Genomic DNA, 23,041 nt, shown 5'->3' on the forward strand with positions numbered 1-23,041 from the left:
CACTCCGGCCCCTCCCCACTTGCCGGCCGCGCGCTACGACGCTAGTGCGATCGCCGGTTATGCATGTCAGCATGTACTAATCACCTTTGGGATGTGGATAACGGAAAAGCAGCGAGTCACACTTTGGCGACCTTTCTCATTCAGTGCTATTCTACTATCTCCCATATCCGCCGTACGAGAGCAAACAGACGGTGGATCACGCGCGTGGCACCACTACACACGACGGGGTTACATTAAATTTTTTAGATGACGAGACGAGACGGCGACGGCGCCACTTGCACCTCGCACCCGCGGCACCGCACCACTCTCCTCTAGTCTCCGCCCGCTCTGCTCGCCACCCGCCCGCCTGCCTCGGAATCGAGGCCGGCCCGTGCTCGTGAATCCTCCGTCGGCGCGGCGGCGTCGGTATTCCTCCGCCGTGTGCCGCCTCCCTCCATGGATTTCGTCTGCCCCGTCGATCCCGCGGTGCGATTCCTAAAACCCCGCCAAACCCTTACTATTTTTTTTTCAAACGCGTCGGATGCTGCTGGGGTTTTTGAACTATTGATCGCGGTGTGGTGCTAACCCGCGAGTGTTTTTGGGGGGCGATATCTCGGTGCAGGTATGGGACGACGACGGGAGGCATTTCGGGCCGTGCTTCGCGGATTTATATCCTTGCTTTTTTTTTATCTCGAGTGGGATGCAGTTCTGAGGTTTTGTTGTTCTCGAGTGTGGTTTGCTGTTGGTGCTCTTCTGAGGTCTCTCCTTAATACTTTTGTCGTGGCTGTACGGTGCTGGGGTTCGCCGGGAATGCGATCGCCACGGTTGCTGCGCTCGGGCTCTTCCTCGCCAAGAGGAACACAACCAGAGCTCAGGTACTTGATTTTGCTCTGCATCATCTACTGCTTCTCTATTTCATAAGTAACCGATCAATTTTGCGATTATTTCGAGGAGCATTTCGCTGTCTACGTTCACACTGTTACAGAGTACGTGCGGCAAGTATGTCTAGTTTGCATTTGTTTCAGCTGTTACAGAGTCACAGGACTAGCAATTTACTCTGGTGTCGACAGCCGAGATACATTTTCTTCTTCCTATCGGCATACTTTGACCTGATGTGACTCACACTAATAACGGAGATAGTTCCCTTTTGCTGTAGCAGTACTAATTGTCTGGGACTTGTGTCAGTCAAATTAGCTTAAGTTTGACAAAGTTTATAATGAATAGTATTGTCGCCAATAAAATTTAGTATGAAATATATTTCATAATTAATCTAATAATACTTATTTTGTATCGTGAATACTAATACTTTTTAATATAATTTTAGTCAAAGTTCCAATTCTTTGATCCCTCGAAAAACGAGAATTGCATTCTTTTGTGGATAGAGGGAGTATGTAACTGCGTTGTGCTCATAGAGGGGTAAAAATAAGGACGGCATCTACTATACTGCTGGTAATTTTGAATTATGATAATTCCTTTTTGTGTTTGCATTCCATGCCTACAAAGCAATACATCGCTGTTAATGTATTAGGCCTTATTCAAATGCCTGTGATGCTCCTGATATCGCATTATATATTTCACATGTTTCTTTTTGTGCTAGACCATTTGGAGTATTCAAGTAAAGCTTGCACTGATGATTTAGTCCTAAGTAATTGTAGGGTTAGCACCTTCAGTTACTTATGAATAAGTCGATAATTGAAACTGGATCAAGATTTCAGAAATTTGTGGTCATACTAATACTAGGAGAATTCAAGCAGCTGGCAGCATAATATACCACCCAGTACCACATAATGATATTATATGTTCTTGCATTAAATAACTTAATGAAACAAGATAAGTTGACACAAGGCAAACCGTAAAAACAACAAATTATATTTTAACACCATATAGAAGCAATGCCCGGGGAGAGTGGCTCTGTATTATATTTAATGGCTTTTACCTGACAATTGTCTTATTCAATTTATGTTCTTCATTATTTGTACCTTGTTATGTATAATAATAGTTCTACTACTTTAGAACGTCAGGAGAGGTTTATCGGAGAAGTTGTTTGCATTCGGTGTGCCTAGTTTTGCAGCCTGCCTTTCTTTGGTTGGACTAAGTATGCTAGCTAAGAAGAAATTTGAAGGGAAGGATGTTGAGAATTATGAACTATTCTTCATATGTTCCCAGTTTATTGCATGGGTAAGAACTCTGTTGTCATCATGATCTTGTTTCTCTTCTGAGTCATATAAATGTTTGAACAAATGTCCTTAGGGTTGGTGCTAAACATTCCTTTTGATAGATGTCTGTAAGTCTTGTCCATGTCAGTGGGACTTGGTTTGAAATCCTCTATAACCCAATAATGTGCTTCTGCTGGATCTTGAAGATTATTCTAGAGATACCTCATTTGCAATACAAGCTTACGTTACTAAAGGTATCCCATTATTTTACAAAACGATTTCCTTTATCTTCGACATGTTAATAAAGCTGTGGAAGACTTCTGCAAAATTCTGCTGTTTTATTATGACTGAAATAAAATATATTTCTTTGTCTTTAAACATCTATTCTAAGCTTTCTTTAATCAATAGGCAATGCCATCTTTTATGGAGATTATCTCATTTTGTACTGCAACCACATTTGGACTCTTTGTTATTGTGGCTGCTGTAGTAGGCAACAAAAGGTACCTGATTCCCCAATTTGCCTACGTTTCTGAATATTTTTTTAAAAATATTTTCATTGTCTAAGATATTGTGAACTAGTACATTTTTTTTGTTTAGCAACTAGTACATACTGTTTCATTTCATTGTCATTGTCCTAAAAGTAATGTGCAACTGTTCACTCTTTCAGAGAAGTGAACTCTATTGAAGCCCCACTCATTCTAAATGATGAAAAAGCTGAGGGTGAAATAACAAACATGGTATGTGATTTCAGTAATAAAGCCTTGGTTTTCTATTGTACATTCAGGATGGTGCATTTTCAGTCTATGACCTGTGTAAGAAGTTTTACATTAGTTATGGTATTGCTGTGATAATCTCATCTTATGCATGCTTTTTTTTCCCTCGAACACACATGAGAGGTGGGTATCATTATATTAAGTAGAGGTCATCTTATGCATGCCATAAAAGTTGCTATTAGCTTGCAATTTGAATACATGGTCTTGTAACACATTGTAAATTTCTGTGTATGAACAACTATATTACCCGCAAATTTTACAGGATCTGTGCTAACTGCTGCATGCTGACGTGCATTGACTTCCTTATTGTTCACTATTTGGAGTTGATCATCGATATTTGGACCCTGTCCAATCTTTCTTATTTGTTTTCCATCACCAAAAGGTAATTGTGACTTCTTCCCTTAATGTTATCTTTTTCAGATAAAGGACTACAATTTGTGGGAACTGTTGACTTTCAAATTCGTTAATCCAGTGATGGACATTGGTATCACAAGACAACTTGGCTTCACAGATTTACTTGAGTTACCAACTGAGCTTAGAGCTACCTCCTGTTATGACAAACTTCTGTCTTCCTGGACTGCTGAATATCAAAACCACCATGACAACTCATCTCTACTTAGAGCCATGTCTTATTCTTATGGATGGACATACTTGCGTTTGGGACTTCTTAAGGTATCCTTTTCTTTTTATTGAGGTTGTTGAATTGAGTAAAAGGATGTTGCTAGATGTCAACTCTGGGATTCATGGCATATAAAAGTTGGCGTCCTTTTGTTCTCACCTCGTTTATGGCAATTAGAAATATATCCTTTTTTTTGCAAGGAACAATTAATATATCCTACAAGGAGCAGATTACACAAGTGACCTGAAACATATCATCATAGTATTACCTGAAATTCCATGAACAGCAACATGGGATTAATTATCTTAGAACAACAACTTTTTCATGTTATTACACTTATTTCAAAGCCAAGCATTCTTAAATCGAAGTTCACACTGATTGCCTTTAAGTTTCTAACATTCTATTCATGCAGGTATTAAATGACAGCATCAGTTTTGTTAGCCCTCTGTTGCTGAACAAGTTTATAAGACTTCTTCAGGAAGGTATTAATCCCTCAAGAATAGAAGATTCATTATTAAAAGTTCTCCCAGGCAAATAGATACTCTGTTCATTCTTGGCATTTGAAGCAATATTCTATTTGGGAGCAAAAGACTAACAACAGACGTTCTTACATGCCTCTTTTCTTTTAGGATTCTTGTGTCGTTCATTTAGAAATTTTGTGTAACATACGGACATTGTAGTTAAAAATATATAGGTATTCCTATATAAAATAGAAGTGCATGCAAATATTGCTACTTATCTGGTCAAATCCATCCAACTCGGAAATTTTATTTGATTTTTTTCAGCAATCTAATATACTGATCTACATCTTCTGTTGGTTTCTGCACAACTTTTCAGGTTCTGATGGCATGGATGGATATATTCTTGCCATTTCCTTAGGATTGACTTCTATTATCAAGTAAACCATCCTTACTATATGATTTGCACTTTTGCACATCCATTGAAGTGTTTATGATTTCTTTTATACTCAAACCTTTGATAATGATGAATACATCTCATTTCTGTGTCATTTATTTTTCTTGACGTTTAACAGACTATTCTCAACCTATATACTGGAACTATAAGTTACATTATAGGTGTTAAACTGGTGTTCTCATGTTAAGGCTGCATCACTGCGGCTGTATCATATTCTACATTCGTACTAGTGTTACATGTTCATGTGGTTTCAAGTTGCAATCTATCTACTTTCCTCCTTATGAGGAGCAGATACTTAGTCATACCAACAGTTGAATTTGATGATAATAAAGATGAATTTAGCAATTACATCTCTGAGCACCTTGTTGTATTATGGGTGTTATATTTTCTTGTTACAATATATTGTCATTGAAACACTGAAACAGAATACCATGTTAGTGGACCTTTGCTTGTCGAAAGAGAATTACCTTGGTGGTGGTTCCTTGGATTATATGTTCTTAGTTCTTAGTATTAACTAGCATTTTTTCGTTTACACTTTTGTTTTTTTTATGCTAGGTCCTTTTTAGATAGCCAGTACTCCTTTCGTCTAGCAAAGTTCAAGTTGATGTTGCGATCAAGCATCATGGGGATAATTTATCGGAAGGTATCATCATTCCTCATGCACTGTTAGTATCTTTGTGTGATTTTTTTAAAAAAAAAAGTAATTCAAACATGTGAAGTCAGCTTGTATTGTACAATAATTTTCCAAGTTGGCAATGAACCCATACCATCGAGATGTTCTTAAGCATTTGTACTTTGATATCACAATGCAACACTGATTGGTTAGCTATTATCCATAACAACATATTCACAAGGACAATTTGGACTTTCCATTACAAATGACTCAAATTGACACCTAGTAGGTGGAGTGTACTCCCTACTGCCACTGGAACTTAGTTGTTGTATGTTAGTTCATATGTCGTTTATTTTCATATAGATGTCATTCAAACAATCAAAATGGTCTGATTTACTTGAATCTACAATTGTTTCGCAAATTATATGTTATAATATAATTGATAAAATGCAATTATGTGAAAATACTTTTAATAAAATATCTTGTGACAACATTTCCATTTGAAAAGTTCAATTAATTTTTGACATGATAGCTAACAATGTTTTTTATTTTAAAAAATTGAATGCACGTTCAAGGACGAAATGTGTTTGGAACAGTACTTGCTAATTTTGATATAGCGTAGAACTTCTGCTGGGTATTCTATATAGCTTCTGTGGAAGGCTGGAAGCTCGTTTTGATCTACCAATTTGACATTGTATTATGTAACGAATTCAATTTTGAAGCATGTTATAACTTTACTTGACTTTTATTTGTTGTTTTTTAAATTTGGATGGATCTTTCTTAAAAAAACAGTGCCTACTTCTCAGTCTAGCTGAGCGTTCTAGGTTTTCTGAAGGTGAGATACAGACCTTCATGTCTGTTGATGCTGACCGCACAATAAACTTGTGTAACAGCCTTCATGATGCCTGGAGGTACTTCTCATCTCAATCTCACATTTTTGTGTATGAAAGACTTAGATTACTATATGTATGCCCATGCACTCCATTATCTAATTCTTTGCATGATTTGGTGTTTATCTAGCTTGCCACTGCAGATTGGAGTTGCTCTTTATCTGTTATATACACAAGTCAATTATGCTTTTCTATCTGGGCTTGCAATAACAATCATACTAATACCAGGTATGCTTACCTTATGCTTCCCTGTTCTGTATTAGGCCATGCATGACCTTTTATCCTTCCAAAAAATGGATTGTGAATTCTATCATCTCTTGGTTTGCCCTTATTGTCTTGTGAATATTGATCTATTGACCAAGGCATGCTTCTTATACTAGTCCAAATACAAGGCATGCTTCTATACTAGTCCAAATACAAATAGATGTATGTTATAAGAACCTGATGGTGCTAGGGACTGAGATTTTAGTGTGTAATGCTAGCCCATGTTTATAATCTAATCATAACTTCCTCGAATTAAAATTTCTGCTCATATTTTTTACTTTTAACCATGTCAGTCTCTTTTTCTTGTAACCATGTACACGTGCACAGTGAACAAATGGATTTCTACAAGGATTGCTGGTGCAACAGAAAAGATGATGAAGCAAAAAGACAGAAGGTAAGAAGACTGGTCCTCCATTGCATTTGATGAATAAAGAAAACATGTTTAATTTTGCCATATTCCCATATCGCCGAGGTGCTTTCTCAAACACCATTACATTATACCTCAGCTTCACTGGCATATACTGTTGATTTGTTTTGGGTCATGAGGCAGGAGGAATCATGCAAAAGTTTGCTAGTCAACACAATAATTATAGAACTTAAATACTCCAAAATTTATCCATGAATAGGATAAGCTGTGCAGGGGAGCTCTTAGCACATATTAGAACAGTGAAGATGTACAGCTGGGAGAAACTATTCACTGAACGTTTGGTGGAAAGAAGAGAATCAGAAGTGAAGCATCTCGCGGTGTGCAACTTCTCATGACTAATCTACATTTTATAATAAGTTGCACATCTTGCACTGGAACTAACAAGGGCCTCCTATTTCCCAATAGACTAGAAAATATCTGGATGCTTGGTGCGTCTATTTCTGGGCAACCACACCGACATTGTTCTCCCTTTTCACCTTTTCAATTTTTGCAATTATGGGACACACATTGGATGCTGCCACGGTAAAACAATATCATGAATGATATGCTTAGGATATGCCTTTGGACCAAGAAACTTCCTACTGATATCTGGAATCCTTATTACAGGTATTTACTTGTGTTGCGCTCTTTAACACACTAATATCACCGTTAAACTCATTTCCATGGGTTATTAATGGGATGATTGATGTAAGTGGATAATTGGTTTATGTTATTATACTGTTACGTACATTTGTAGCTGCACTAACATTCAATGCTTTGGTTGCTGCAGGCTGTTATCTCTAGCAGACGGCTGAGTAATTATTTATCTACTCCAGAACATCACTCGTCCGAGTTTACTGCCTCTGCTGACCTTTTAAACCACCACTTTAAGAGAGACACCGAAGTAACTCATAATCTAATGGCCGTCGTCCTTCAGAATGTATCCTGTTCTTGGTCTAGCAGCTCTGTTGCTGAGCCGAGCATAGTTCTCAGAGATATATCTTTGCAGCTACAAAAAGGGCTCTTTATTGCAATTGTAGGCGAGGTAATTATTCTGACCATCACATTTTCGTTTTTATACTAAGGTGTTCTGGGCTGGTTATGTGGTGGGGGTACACAATTTCGTTAATGGTTTGGTTGGGGAAACTGAATAGCATGTGTTTGGCATATTATATTGCCATTACATGCAAAGAAATGCAACCAGATGTTCAGATCTTTTTTTATAATCGTCTAATCTGATGCTATTTATATTTTTCTCTGAATTGAGGAAATTTTATGTCTATTAGGTTGGTTCTGGTAAATCATCTTTGTTGAACACAGTCATTGGAGAGACTCATGTCATCGGTGGTTCTATTAGCTCCTGTGGTTCAATTGCCTATGTACCACAGGTAGCACTTTATGACCTGGAAATTGCTTAAGACTTGCATTTGAAATGTCTCGAGACTAAAAATGGAACTGGTGTTCTGTAGGTACCATGGATCTTATCTGGCTCTTTACGAGATAATATTTTGCTTGGGAAAGAATTTGATCCGAGGAGGTAGTTTATTTATGTCTCTGACAGATGTTATCACAAATTTGTTTTGTTAGGTCCTTGCATGACATTAGAACAGCTAACATGAACCATTGGAGATGCTCATACACCATAGAATTTATTGCTTCCCTTTTAATTAACATTCCGCATCACAAAATTAATGCAGATATGAAGAAGTAATAGAGGCATGTGCGCTTCGTGTTGACATATCGGCAATGGCCAGAGGAGATATGTCACATATTGGAGAGAAAGGCACCAACTTATCTGGTGGACAGAGAGCTCGTCTGGCATTGGCAAGGTCATGTTTTTGACAACTTTGTGGACTTTCATCCTTCTTAAGCTCGCTAGCTAACATTATGATCATACACTTGCAGGGCTTTATACCACAATTCTGATGTATACTTGTTTGATGACATCCTTAGCGCAGTTGACTCCCAAGTTGCTTCGTGGATCCTGGAAAAGGCTGTTATGGGGCACCAATTAATGCAGAAAACAAGATTACTAAGCACGCACAATCTTCAGGTAATATTCATTGAATCATATCCAAACTAACTGCACCACATTGGTATTAAATGTATGAATAATATTTAAGGTTATATCTCATACTACTAGGTTGTATGCATGGAATAAGTGGAGTGATGCTGAAAGAACAATGCAATTTTCTTTTCGTTTCCTTTTCTGTTTCCCAGGCCATTGCTGCTGCAGATATGATTGTAGTCATGGCTAATGGGCTCATTAAGTGGTTCGGGACACTGGAATCTTTCTTGGCAACTCCATATTCAAGAATCTCTAAGCCAGATAATTCGAGTCCTACCTCATATGCAGCTTCTGTGAAAGATAAAACACCAATGGTAACATGTGAACTGAAAACTGATGATATACTTGAAGATTCAGTGGTTTCTTATGAGGAGACAACAGATCAGGTAGAAGAAGAGGCAAGGAAACAAGGCAAGGTTGAGCTTGGTGTCTACAAGTGAGTTATTTTGTGAACTGGAGTGCGCTATACAATAGAATGATAAAAATATTTCAGTCTTGTGTGATCTATTATTCACAATGGTTCTTTTTTTAACAGAAAATATGCAGCATTTGCGGGGTGGTCAGCTGTTGTTTTAATATTCCTAAGTGCATTCTTAATGCAAGCATCTCGTAACGGCAATGATCTTTGGTTAACTTACTGGGTTGATACCAGCACGGGTACCAACAACACAAGATTTTATCTGGTAAGAGTACTTTCTACTAAGTAAACATGAACCATAATAATCAGTATGTTGAATTTGGTGTTCAGTTGTTCACAAAGAAATATTTTCAGCACATTTATGCTGATTCAAAAATTTGCCTGTGCAGATTATCCTTGCTATGTTTGGCATCATCAATTCTCTTTTCACTTTGGGAAGGGCATTTTCTTTTGCATTCGGTGGCCTCCGTGCAGCAATCCATATTCATGCATCTCTTCTTGAAAATATTATCAGTGCACCGATCTGTTTCTTTGACCAAAATCCCAGTGGTCGGATCCTAAACAGGTTTGGTATCTTATTCATCAGATCATCTCTATTTTTTTAGTAAGCTTCGAAAGGTTGAAACGCCCCATGGTCTTGATGCTTTACGAACTTTCAGATTATTGTCAGACCTCTACACCGTTGATGATTCTCTTCCTTTCATCCTCAATATATTTGTGGCCAACTTCTTCAGCTTACTCGGCACTCTGGTTGTTTTGTCTTATTCACAGGTAAATTATGTAAACAATAGTTTAGGGCCAGCCTTGTACAGTTGTAACTTCAGAAAAGAAACTAAACCATGTTTCTTGTATTTCATGAATGTTTGGTCTGCAGGTTTCCTTCTTACTCATCTTACTTCCACTCTGGCTTATCTATAGGAAGCTGCAGGTACCAATTTCACTCATTTATTTCTGTATTGATGCTTAACTCATTTATCTGAGCCTTTATAGACTATATAAAATCCATACTTTAATACAACAGTGTGTAACAGTTAATGCTCTTTTTCTCTTAGTTAACACAGTGCATCATGGTATTATATCTATGCTGTATCTTATGAAGAAAGAAACTAATGCTTTGTACAGTTCTATTACAGGTCTACCTCACGTGAAGTACGGCGACTTGATAGCGTTGCTCGTTCACCAATCTATTCATCTTTCACAGAGACACTTGATGGTTCATCAACAATAAGAGCTTTCCAGAATGAAGTATGTTTCTTTTTTCTTCCCAGGGCAGAAGGAAGCATTCTAGTTGCATTTAGACAAATTCAGAAGGATGTTAAAACATCATAACTTTCCTTTTGAACTCAAAAGCATCACATATCAAAGGCACTAGTGCTAGTGCTTGTGTGGTTTGTTCAAGATATTGACAGTACACTACACAGGGGTTCTTCTTGGAAAGATTCATCCAACATGTGACACTATATCAGAAAACATCCTACTCTGAGCTCATTGCTAGTTTGTGGCTCTCGCTGAGACTCCAGGTACATATTTTTTTTTTGTCCTGCTATAATAAAATCATCATGTACATGGAATTAGTTACTTTTATCCATCAGTAAGGCCTATAATCAGGCACTGCAGTGACGAGCAAACTGTTCAGTTGTTGGCAGGTTTTATCATTCTGTTTATCGCCATGATGGCCACTATCAGCTTCCAAAGCAGTTCTCTTGTCAACTTAGCGACACCTGGACTGGTAAGTTTTATTGGACACAATTGCTGACCTTGTACTTCGGCATTTCCATCTCGATGGAAATTGTAAATATAGTTCTGTTCAAAGTACTAGATATTAATCATATTAAAAAATCTACTGCAGGTGGGCCTGGCTTTATCATATGCAGCACCTGTAGTATCGTTGCTGAATGGCTTCTTAACCACCTTTACAGAGACAGAAAAGGAAATGATCTCCGTGGAAAGGGTTGACGAGGTAACCCGAAGAATCACTTTTATCCTTATTCATCAAGCATCTCTCTACCTTTAATAGCTTGATGATGCTTGCAGTACATTGGCATACCTCAAGAAGAACTCCAGGGATCAGAACCTCCACCGAGAAACTGGCCAACGGAAGGGAAGATTGAGTTTGAACATGTAACACTGAAGTACAAGCCAGAGCTACCACCTGCTTTAAGTGACGTTTCGTTCCTTATTGCATCAGACATGCAGGTATAATGCTTCCAAGACTTCCACTGACTCATTTTGATTTGCGAAGCTATCCTGATGTCTACTCTGGCTTTTAGGTTGGAATAATAGGAAGGACTGGAGCAGGCAAATCAAGTATACTGAATGCACTTTTCCGCTTAGTTCCAATTTGCAACGGTCGCATCTTAGTAGATGGCATTGATTTGGCTAAAGTTGCCGTCCGAGAACTCCGTGGACAATTTGCAGTAGTTCCACAGAGCCCCTTTTTGTTTGATGGGTCTTTGAGGTAACTACTGAGTGCTCATTTTCACAGTTTTCAGGCTGGCTTTTCACTGTTTTCATGCTGACTATTTTCATGCTTGCACTGATTAGGGAATAAACAAAAATCAATGTTCAATATTCAATATTTTAATCTTGAATATACGTGACAGGGAAAACCTGGATCCTTTCAATACAACAACAGATCTCAGGATATGGGAAGTTCTTGAAAACTGCCATATGAAGGGAGAGGTAGAATCAATAGGTGGACTCGACATCCATGTGAAAGAAAGCGGTGCATCTTTTTCAGTAGGGCAGCGACAGCTCCTATGCCTTGCCCGTGCCATCCTAAAATCGTCCAAGGTACAGGCTACCATATCATTGCAGTATTGCTTATAGCAGATACACAATTGTGTAAAAGCCTAATCAAAACCATCTGGTTAATTCTATCAGTTTTAATGATGAGTTAAAAATCTCAGTCAGAGATGATCAAATAAGTGATGCATGTAATTATAATGATTCTGCAGGTGCTTTGTCTAGATGAGTGCACAGCCAATGTTGACAACCAAACAGCCTTCCTGTTGCAAAATACTATTTCTATTGAATGCAAAGGCATGACTGTTCTCACCATAGCACATCGTATTTCAACAGTGATGAAGATGGACAATATTCTAGTTCTTGATCAAGGAAAACTGGTAAGTTGTGCTACTAGGATCAACATTTTGAAGTACCATTGCAAAAACCAAAGAGGAATATGGGAATGAACTCAGAACATATGTACCACAATAACATTTCGCAAGACTGATATGATCATAACAATACAAATGGGGATGCCACATTTGTTGAAAATTGCTGTTAAAAACACTACATACAAAAAAAGGGTCCTAAACCAAGTGACAACAAAAATGGATCAGCGTTTTAATTCCTATGGTAAATGACAGACCTCCAGGTCATGAGTATGCTTTTGTTCAAATGCCTTATTATCCAATTAGTGTAGGATGTTATCTAACTCCATACCGCTCCACTTTAGGTTGAAGAAGGAAACCCAGAAGCCCTTATGAATCACAGACTCTCAAGATTCGCTCAGTATGCCAAGGCATCTCAGATGTGATTATTGGAGCATGGTTTCCTACTATGTTATGCTAGGCCTTTTTACTTTTTGTAGAGTTAGAACTTACTTCCTAGACATTAGATTTACCACCAACCAATGAGCTTGTAAGAACAACTCCAAAATGACACCACTAGCTAATATGGCTAACAGAGGCTCTGACCCTCTATTCGAACCATTGAATATATGGTGATCCCCTAGCTGTTGAAATTCCATGTTCTGGTACTAACAGGGAAATGGATCACAGAAATTGTTTCTAAATAAGTGCAGTTCATGAAAACCTTACTTCATTGATTGCTTTTCAGTTCTCATGGCTGTTTTGTTTTGGTAAGGAGTAGGTATTTTCAATTCTAGTGGCATGGTGCTTGATTGCGCACTACAAGTGAGGCACCGCCAGGATGGATTGACATACAAAGCACTAAGCTGTCTCAATTCTCAAATTGATCTCAACTGGCAACGAGGGAAAATGCAGGGGATTAATAACCATCTGCAGTTTCATTCACAAGCAAAACTGAACATGGTAGCAAAGTAACCCCAATTAACTGCACAGATCCCACAACACCAGATCTTTATGGAGTGAATTCGTCCAGATTGTCAGATTGGAAACACGAATTTACAGTTTACAGACGGGCACAGGACGGAGTTAGTCTACTAATAACCCAACACAGGGATGCACACAGCAGAGGCACGGACCAGAGCACCGCGGGGATCCGTTCATCGGTCAGGCGACGTAGACGTAGTCGTCGGGGTCGCGGTGGCGGTGGCGGTGGGGGTCGACGGAGCAGATGACGTAGACGGCGTAAAGGACGCCGGGGAGGTAGCCGAGGATGGTGAGCAGCACGCTGATCCAGAACTCCAACTGCCGGGAAAGGCAAACCGAGCAACGGGGCTGTAAGCGCAGAGCAAGGAGGGAAGGGATCAGGAAGAGGAGGGAGGGGGACTCGCGGAGCAGCAGCCGTGGCGGAGGCAGACGCCGAGGGGCGGGAGGAGCACCGAGCACAGCAGCTCCAGGCACCGGCATCGGCAGCAGCACGAGCACAGGCCCATCTCCTCCTCCTCCTGCGGCAGGCCGCGCGCATGCAGTTGCTGATTGATGGCGTCTCGGCCTCCGATCCTGGAGCGCTGCCCCGCTCGCTTGCTCTGGGAAACTGGGAGGTGGGATTCACGGCAGCCGAGCGCGGACCGGGGAACGAGTTTTTTTTTTCTCTTCTCTTCGAGCGGAAGGAACTGAACACGACCAATCACCACGGGCCACGGCACGACGCGGTCTCGCGCAAGCTGAGGCGAGTCAGCAATGGAGATTTGGGCGTGATTGGATATTTTTGGCTGAATCGGATGCCTGAACTAGTTACTTGGGCCTGGCCGGCCAGGTGCAGAGTGATCTGGCAACTAAAGTTTAGGTCTGTCGTCGGACGTTCGGATATTAATTACGGCTAAACATGAGTTAATTATAAAACTAATTGCGTAGATAGAGACTAATGTGCGAGACGAATATATTAAGCCTAATTAATCTATCGTTACATATTGTTGAATCATGGAATAATTAGGTTTCATATATTCGTCTCGTAAATTGATCTCAATCTGTGTAATTAGTTTTATAATTAGTATATTTTTAATATCTCTAATTAGTGTCAAACATCTAATGTGGTAGGGACTAAAGTTTACTCCAGGGGACTAAACACCTAACTAGTTCTCGGCATATACCCTCTCCGTCCCTAAAAAAGAGTCGCTATGAGAATCGTGTTGGTCAATCTTTTTCAACTTTGACTAGTTTTATAGAAAATAAGTGCAACATTTATATCTCCAAATAAGTTTATTATAAAAGTATATTCAACGATCTAACTGATGATACTAATAATGTACCATAAATATTAATATTTTGTAAAATATATTTGGTCAAAGTTAAAAGTTGTTGACTTTTTGGAAGCGATAATGACTCTTTTTTAGGGACAGAGAGAGTACATGAAAAAAAGGGTCAGGCGCCCGCGGTTACGGTATGTTCTCACGCCTCATTTCGAACGTCCACGCGAGGGCCTGTGCCGCTCGGACGTCACCCACCTGCGCTTGCATTTCGTGCGCCCATGCGAGGGCCCGCGCCACTTAAACGTCGCCTGCTCCACGCGCCCGCGCGTGCCCCATCTCGCTTCCCACGTGCAACACTCGATATAATTTCGAAACATCAAGATGTAATACTTGCAACATATAAAATAAGACAGATGAAACACTTGAAACATGTGTCTGAAATATTTGCAAAAACACTTGAAAATCATTGAAACACATATGCAACATCCAGATAAAACACTTGCAACATACGTGTGAAACATATACAACGTCCAGATAAACACACTTGAAACATACGTTTGAAAAAACAGATGAAACATTAGAAACAGACGCTTGCAACATACATGTACAAACCATTGCAACATATGCAACACCCTAATCTACTTTGCAACATCCGTATGAAACACTTGCACCATACCTCTGAAATATCTGGAACATACGTTTGCAACACGCGCTGTTCAGCACAACATGGCGCGGGCGGCGCGGTGAAGTGATGCGGTGGAGGCGGCCGCAACAGCAGATGACAGCACCCAACGCGGTGGAGACGGCCGCGACAGCAGATGGCGGCACTCGACGAGGTGGAGGCGGTCGTGACAGTCGGATGGAGGCGCCCTGCCACGGTGGAGTCAGCCGTAGTAGGCCTACCGAGCGCTGCAGCTCGAGGACGGCGGTGAGGAAGAACAGGGTCGACGTGGCCGAAGAGCTTGGCGATGAAGATGGTGGAGTGGCCCTGTGCCTCGGCGCCGTCGATCCACTTCAGCGTGTGGGGCGAATCTGCGCGGGCGAGGGTGCACGACGTAGGCGGGAGCGAGTGACGCTTATCCGTACGAAACACTTACAACATACCTCTGAAACACCTGTAACATACATTTGCAACACGCGTTGTTCAACGCAGCATGGCGTGGGCGGCGCGGCGAACTGACGCTGTGGAGGCGGCCGCGACAGCGGATGACGACACCCGACACGGTGGAGGCGGCCCCAGTAGCAGATGGCGGGCGTGGTAGTCGGATGGAGGCGCCCGCCATGGTGGAGTCTGTAGCAGGCCTACCTAGGCGCTGCGGCTCGAGGACGGTAGTGGGGAAGGACACGGCCGACGCAGCCAAAGAGCTTGGCGACGAAGACAGTGGAGTGGCCCTGTGCCTCAGTGTCGTCAATCCACTACAGTGCGCGCGGGGCAAATTTGCGCAAGCGAGGGCGCGCGACGCGAGCGGGAGTGAGCGGCGCTTGCGGAAGCGAGGCGCGCGGGCTGGAGCGAGCGGAGCTTTTTGTCTGGGTGGATGGTTTGATGCGTTCGATGGGAGCGGGGCGTCCAAACACCCTAAGACTGTCTCCAACGGGAAGACGCAGACCCAAAATTATGTCCGGCATAGTGCTTTAGGTATCAAAAACCCTCTCCAACAGCTAACCCAAACACATGACCCATTTTGGGTACTAGCCCAGACCACACGCAAAAAAGCATCGCCTCTTCATCGCTACGCAAATCTGTGGCCCGCCCGCGCATGCCTCCGCACCGCCGAGGTGGCCGCTCGCCGCCGCGTCGGAGAAAGCCCAGGCGCCGGCGCCCTCCTCCTCCCCCCTCCTCCTCCTCCCTCTCCCCTCCCAGGCCTGACCCCGCGACACACCCGCGCGAGGGCGCGCGCGCGTGCGTGGCATGGCCGCCGCCGCCGCCCGCGTCGAGCGTCGCCGGGCTCTGCTTTATGCCGCGCGCGGCCACCCTGCGCCCGGGCTCGGCCGAATCCGAGGCCCCACGGCGCCCAGCCCCTTCCTGCCCGCCCGGCGCTAAGGAGGCTCCGCGGGGGTCCACCTTCGCCGCCGCTGAGCACCATGAGCAGGAGAGAGGGAGAGGGGGAAAGCACGCGGGGTCCACCTTCGCCGCTGCGGCCACAGCAGGAGAGAGGGAGAGGGGGAAAGCCCGCGCTGCGCCACCGCCGCCGCGGCGCGCCACCTCGCCGGAGGACGGCCAGCGGAGAGGGGGAAGAGAGAGGCGGCTCGCCACGCCGAGCTGGGCTCGCCCGCCGCCGGGGCCCACGTCCACGCGCAGCGCAGGGAGGCCGCCGCGTTCGGGACCCGCCGCAGCGCCGCCGCCTCGGGAGAGAGAGGGAGATGGAGAGAGGAAGGGGAGGCGACGGGAGCTTCGTTTGCGTCGGCTGTTGGAAAACAAGATTTTTTGCGTCCGCGACCCTTCGCTGTGCGCTTCTCAAATCGTGATATGCATCTCGTTTTTAGGTATGGCCCGTTGGAGACAGTCTAAACAGAGCATTGCCCAAAAAAAACATGATTTTTCTTCGTTTCCTCAGGCACAGGCGCACACAGGCGCACAGGCTAGCGAGGGCGCTTACGCGATGGTCGAACTGCTAAGCATGTTCATCTTTCTTCTTATATTTCATCATGGACGTACGCCCAACCGAACAGCAGCTGAGTCCAGCCAGGACATGTGTGCCCTTCTGTCCAAACAAGGCTCTTTTACATGAGCTTAGCTAGGTTAGTGAGACCCTGATTCTTAGAATCAAATCAATCACGCCCTAACATTTTCGCTTGTTTGCAACTAGTAGCAGCTCACAGTTCTGGAGGAAGTGTCTTGGGCTGCTCAAGAAGCGAAGATGGGTTACAGGTGAAGTAGGGGATGACAGGCAGGTAAGACTTTGAGAAGACAATTGGCTGGGCTTGATCAGCCTTGTCATCTTTTGAGATGTGTATACCTTTGCTAATGAACATGTATGTGCTGGAGCTGAACATTTAATCCATTATGTGATGGGTAAACACAGATAAACATCTCGACGTCTCGAATATGCACTAATGTACTACCTTCTATCAGTCATCCAGGCTATAAACTTTTTATTTTGAATACCAAGTTACCAACACATAAACAAGAGAAACATAACGCCAAGGAACATATAAGACCCATTCCAATTTTGCACTTTATGAGTAAATATAACATGTGTAAACCACTGAAATTTTATGCAGCCATGTCACATATAATACCTAGAATAATTTTAACAAATGGCTGCGCCAGGATTTACTTCAAATGTTGCCATTGAAAGTGAGCCGCTATCCCGACAGTGGTCACCGCAACTTGTAGTATAATCACATCGGTGGACGCATGCCAACAAGGCAACAATGCAAGAATTTTGATGCCACACCTCCCGTAAGGTATTCTCCAGGTCTTCTATGAACCTTGAGCCGTGCATCAATCATGCTAAGCGCTTATGTGAGTTGGGTTCCTCTGCGTCAATTCATCGTAAATCTTCAAGCAGATCTAGCCAGTCTTCTCAACTAAAACCAACCATGCATTTGATTTTGGATGACCATGACCACCAGAATAATACAAGACAATATGTCAAACATTTTTAATCATCAGAACCCTTGTCCAGGACAGGTTGGCTGTTTTGATGAGGCTGGGAAATCCAGTGCAGCCCATCGAGCAATTCTGAGTACATCCTCTGATCCAATGCCCCTCCCTTCTTCCCTTTGAGCTCCTCTAGCACCTCAAATGCCTCCTCTGTCCGTCCAGCCCGACACAGCTCCTCCAGCAATGTCCTGTAGGTGATCATATCTGGCTTCCTCCTGCAATCCAACATATCCAGTAGCACCCGCCTTGATTCCTCAAACCTCCATTCCAATGCCAATGCCGACACGGCGATCATGTACACGCCTCCAGATGGCACAAATCCCTTCTCCTTCATCTCTGCAAAATACTCCATCCCCTTGTCCGACCTGCCCTTCTGAAACATGGCCTTGACAATATAGCCATAGGTGAACTCGTTGGGTTCACAGCCGTACAGCGGCATTTCACGGAACACCTTGAGCGCCTCGTCTATCTCCACACACCGTGCGTAGGCCTTGATGATGAGGTTGAGCAGGAAGGTGTCCGGAACTACGCCGGAGGCCTTCATCTGGCGGGAGAGGGACCGGACGGCATGGAGGTAAACCATCGACGCCGGTGGGCGGCGCACGCGGCGGACGACAGCGGTGAGGAGGAGCGTGTAGGTCTCGACGTCCGGGCGGCATCCTGCGGCGGCGGGCATGGCACGCATTTTGTTGAACATGTCGAAGGCGAGCGGGAACAGGCTGCGGCGCGCGCAGCAGAAGCGGAGGCAGGCGTTGAAGAGCCGGAGGTCGGGCGCGCAGGCCCCCGCGAACACGTCGTGGACGAGGGCCTCCGCTGCGGCGGGGCGGCGGCCGGACGAGGCCGCGGTGAGCGCGGCGAGGTAGGATTCGGGCGCGTGTCGGAACCCCGGGCGCAGCGCGGCCCAGCGGAAGAGCGCGAGCGCGAGGTCCGGGTCCTCCTCGGCGGTGATCGCCGCGGCGAGATCGGACGCGGTAAAGCCCGGGCGCAGCCGCGTGACCCACGCCGCGAACTGCTCGTCCGGGGGAGTGCGGACGGGGCACGGTGCGGGGGTGGTGGGATCCGGGTCGGGAGGGAGAGGGTGTGTGGAGGGAGTGGTGGTGAGCAGGCGGGGATGGAGGAGGATGAGGTCATGGCGGCGGGCGAGGCGGCGCGCCGCGGCGGCGGTGGCGGCGAGCAGCGCCATAGTGGGGTGGGCTTGGTCTGCACCGCGTTGGGTTCACTGGACTACGAGTACGAGGAGAGAGGCCAGCGAGCCGGCGACAGTGACGGTCACGTGGGCCGAGACAACCAGGGGCTCGGGGAGGCCCAGCCTTGGTGATAGTTGGGCGAGAACTCGTGACGATTTTGGCGACATGCTGCCATCTCACGTGGGCCGCCGAACCTAACGCTGATCAGGTTCGCTCCCCCGGGCGGCCAGGCCAAGGGTCCGCAGAGGTAGTAGACTTGTGAGCCTGTGACGCAGTTCAGCCTGACAAAAGGAATAAAAAAAAATCCTTTAGTACTCCACTCCTCCCTAAATTTTAGTCAATTTATGAAAAATATTTAACACTTATAAAACCAAATAGGTGTATTATGACAATATTCCGCATGAAAAATCTAATAGTATCAATTTAATATTATAATATTGATAGTTTCCTTTAATAATTAACCAAATTTAGATAATTTGGCTTATAATGGCAGGCACACTTAGAATACGCTTGAACTTGCATGCTCTGATACACTTTCTTGTAAATAAAACGAGGGGAACCTTTTTTATATAAAAAAGTTTGGCTTAGAACAACACTAGAAAATCAAAATTTTTGAACGAAGTTGCTATTTTCTTAGATTAAATATAAAAACCCTCTTAAGTTCCTACTGATTATTAGGGCCTTTCCATGAGATATTCTAGCTTGAATGATTTACATGTCACTTAAAGTGTACTCTAAAGCTAGCTTGTTCAATGGTGTACATATAAGCTGGCGTCTTATTGTCCAGTGGCGGAGCGTGCAGCCCAAGCAGGGGGGGGGGGGGGGGGGCGCATTTTGCAAGCATGTGCTGGATAAGAAGACACCTTGCGGCAGTTCGAGAGCTTTGTAGGCTGGCAAGAGCTCTGTTGCGGCATGCCAAGTGCAGAGCCATCTACGGTGAGAGATGTATAGCCACGGAGACAATGCCACTCTGACGAAGAAAAGCAGAAGGGAGAAATGGAGACTGAATGTGGATTGCGTTGTTTGCCATGCCTACGGATGAACTGATTGCTTGCTACCTGTCATGACTCTGCACTATATTAAGTCATGGCCTTGTATTTATATTTCTATTCCCTCTGAACAGTATATGGATTTTAAAAAATTTCGAGAACAAGGGGGGGCCATGGCCCACTATGGCCCCCACGTAGCTCCGCCGTTGTTATTGTCATTAATAAGGGTATATCTTCAAATTCCATACTTCCTCCTCCCTTAATTCAAATTATAGGATATTTTTATTTGGTTCTAAATCAACCATCTATAACTTTAATCATGTTTATAAAACAATATAGTATCTATAGATGTCTTAATGGCCCCGTTCGCTGGTCTGAAACTTGGCTGGTTGTGTGAGAGAAATACTGTAGCGGTTGAAAGATGCACAGTGATTTGTGAGAGAAGCAGCCGGCTGGTCTGAAAAAATCAGACCAGCGAACGGCGCCAATAACTTTATATAAATTTTTTTTATCAAATTCTTTATGAACTATTGTCTTGATAACGGCCCCAATATTGTTCAAATTTATAGGAGTTTCGACCCTGTTTGCTTTGTTGAAAAGCCAGGCTGAAAAGTACTATACGCTGATTTGTTGTGAAAGAAAAACATTGTACCATAGTTTATAAGCCAGACTGATAAGTTCAAGCGAACCGCGCATAAACCTATAATTTAGAATGGAGTAATAGTTCTTCCCGTACATCCATGTCAACTAGAGCTAGTATAAAAGATGAGCTCTGAAATGGTTTATCTATTGGCGCCCTACTTAAAATCGACGTGGTTATTTTAGTTCACATGGCACATTTGCACTGGAGTGGTGCTCAGAGTCAAGAGAATTCAAACAAATCGGGTGTTTTACTTTTTCATTTTGACACACCTGCCGGGAAAAAAAACAGATTGCGCAGATCAAAGAGAGAACCTCTCCGATACATATTCTTGGGATGAAAAATCTGTTGCATCAATCTGGGCAGAGCTATTAAAAAGATGTGTCACTAGATCAGTAGCCAAGACGCTTAACAGATCGAAGCAGTTGCCGTCGCAGACCTCATCGTCCTACTCACACCATGGAGATGGAGACGGCGCCGTCGCGTGCGTCCTCGTCCTGCTGCGCCTTCCTCTCGCGGCCGCGCCGGCGGCGGCGGCGGAGCAGGGCGAGTGCGTGCGCGGCGGCAGCGACGCCCAGGAGGTCGGCCGCGACATCCTTGGGCGAGGCGCCGGCGGAGTCGAAGAGCCCGCCCTGGTTCGCAGCCTCCTTGGCGGCGCCGGCCGCGAGCGATGCCGCGGAGCCGCCGGCCGCGGCGTGGTGGCGGAGGCCGGGGCACGCGCTGCGGCTGGCGAGCGCCATGGCGAGCAGGGCGATGAGGAGGCACGCCACGGCGTGCTGCAGCTTGTCGCGGGCCACCCACTCATCGTCCCACTCCATCTGCCGCCATGGATTCGGTTCAGAATGTTTGTCTGTCTGTGACACTATTCCCCCGACCCTGACCCCGATCGTCAGTCTCTCTCTCCCCGTCTCCCGCAGCTCCACACTTCAGTTGTTTAGTTGGCGGCAGGACGGAGGGGCTGTTGCGATCTTTGGTGGATGGGAAAGAGATAATCTGAAGTCGGTCTCTGCGACTGCTCCCGGCAGTCACTCCATCGCAACCGTCCGCAGCCACCCAATGGAGCAGCTGAGCTCAAGCACTCTGCCACGTTCGCACGTTGGGGTGGTCCAATAACATGGCTTGTTAAGCCTAAAAAGCAGCGGGCAGCCCGTATCCCCTACCGAGAGCTCCCCATGGATAGGAAAATCGCCGCCGCCGTTTTCTGCTCGAGCGTTGCGCCGTCGCCATCCCGTCGTGGAGAGCCGCACCATCGCCAACCCCTCTCCCAGAGCCACGCCGTCGCCATCCCCTCGCCTAGAGCCGCGCAGTTGCCATCCCTTCGCTGCGGGCCGCATCGTCGCCATTCCCAGGCCGAGCGTCTCCCCGTTGCCGTCCCTTGCCGAGCGCCGTCGTCGTCCTGGACGCTGCCGGCCTGCAGCGTTTTCACCTCGTCCAGGAGCTGTCCAGGAGCTCGACTAGCTACAGCACGACTACTGTCCAGAAGCTCTCTCAATCTCTAATGCTCTAAGTACAGTCTGCAGAGAATGCCTGTAAAGTGCAATTTGTGCTAGAGCTTGCAAACTGTGTAACTTGTGGTTGTATTCAAAGCATCAAAATCATGCAAATTTTATAGATTGCCATTTTGTTTTAAATTGTCCTGGAATTGAATAAAAAGTATTGCTGAGTGTTGCAAATTCAGAGATGCACAAAATGTTCTGTTGTTCTCTGGCATCTAGTAGGTGTATATGACCATATTGCTGGTCATATGAACTTTACAATTCCCTCTACTTCAACCACGGATGCAAAAGCTACTCCAAAACAATCTATGTTTCAGGATGCAAAAGGTATTCTTCCTACTGTAAATTACCATACTACTAGAATTCAGCAATGACATCATCTGTGATTGTTTCATGCAAAATAAAAGGTTCAGACATGTATGTTTCAGACATGTATGGTTCAGACAACTATGATTGAAGAAAAAGTCCATTACTTTGAAATATTATCGTGAATAGTTGAGAGAAGGTATTGATGGTCATGTATGGTTCAAACATTCCTCCCTAATGTGAACACACCCTTCATATAACATTCAACTCATTTTTCTCTCACCTTGTCTATACTATCCAACCAAGTTTGCTTGCTAACCTTTGTCCTCATGCTGTTAAATGCTTGTTCAAATGTTTCTTCATCTTGTACTCAT

The 23,041-nt window shown here is 44.3% G+C and overlaps 3 protein-coding genes across 5 annotated transcripts; 1 reads left to right on the forward strand and 2 right to left on the reverse strand.

Annotated features, from left to right (window-relative positions):
• The first annotated feature begins 276 nt into the window (after window positions 1-276).
• On the forward strand, window positions 277-12,849 carry LOC136527007 (ABC transporter C family member 13-like). Of its 3 annotated transcripts, XM_066519599.1 has the most exons (36): window positions 277-465; window positions 602-648; window positions 770-854; window positions 1,993-2,157; window positions 2,258-2,389; window positions 2,544-2,635; window positions 2,803-2,872; window positions 3,329-3,580; window positions 3,940-4,009; window positions 4,365-4,425; window positions 4,998-5,085; window positions 5,848-5,966; window positions 6,076-6,173; window positions 6,537-6,603; window positions 6,836-6,953; window positions 7,042-7,158; window positions 7,243-7,323; window positions 7,406-7,660; window positions 7,902-8,003; window positions 8,085-8,152; window positions 8,313-8,444; window positions 8,521-8,668; window positions 8,836-9,119; window positions 9,219-9,366; window positions 9,491-9,666; window positions 9,761-9,872; window positions 9,976-10,029; window positions 10,224-10,346; window positions 10,523-10,621; window positions 10,738-10,830; window positions 10,951-11,061; window positions 11,136-11,297; window positions 11,372-11,559; window positions 11,705-11,894; window positions 12,059-12,226; window positions 12,562-12,849. In XM_066519599.1, the coding sequence occupies exons 1-36, from the start codon at window positions 436-438 to the stop codon at window positions 12,640-12,642; spliced, it is 4,386 nt and encodes a 1,461-aa protein (XP_066375696.1). In that variant the 5' UTR covers window positions 277-435; the 3' UTR covers window positions 12,643-12,849. The 3 variants fall into 3 exon arrangements, 2 of the variants coding, with proteins under 2 accessions (XP_066375696.1, XP_066375699.1); XM_066519602.1 differs by lacking the exons at window positions 12,059-12,226; window positions 12,562-12,849 and having other exon boundaries at window positions 11,737-11,890; XR_010776655.1 differs by lacking the exons at window positions 11,705-11,894; window positions 12,059-12,226; window positions 12,562-12,849 and having other exon boundaries at window positions 11,119-11,297; window positions 11,372-11,507.
• A 4,740-nt stretch (window positions 12,850-17,589) lies between these two features.
• Window positions 17,590-19,249, reverse strand: LOC136528861 (pentatricopeptide repeat-containing protein At3g25210, mitochondrial-like). Its single transcript, XM_066521863.1, has one exon. It carries the CDS (start codon window positions 19,230-19,232, stop codon window positions 18,048-18,050), a length of 1,185 nt encoding a protein of 394 aa, XP_066377960.1. The 5' UTR covers window positions 19,233-19,249; the 3' UTR covers window positions 17,590-18,047.
• Window positions 19,250-21,203: 1,954 nt separating this feature from the next.
• LOC136526884 (uncharacterized) lies at window positions 21,204-21,730 on the reverse strand. Its single transcript, XM_066519457.1, has one exon. It carries the CDS (start codon window positions 21,681-21,683, stop codon window positions 21,318-21,320), a length of 366 nt encoding a protein of 121 aa, XP_066375554.1. The 5' UTR covers window positions 21,684-21,730; the 3' UTR covers window positions 21,204-21,317.
• Between the last annotated feature and the right edge of the window lie 1,311 nt (window positions 21,731-23,041).

Source organism: Miscanthus floridulus, chromosome 19 (assembly GCF_019320115.1).
Source record: "Miscanthus floridulus cultivar M001 chromosome 19, ASM1932011v1, whole genome shotgun sequence".
Classification (NCBI taxonomy): domain Eukaryota; kingdom Viridiplantae; phylum Streptophyta; class Magnoliopsida; order Poales; family Poaceae; genus Miscanthus; species Miscanthus floridulus.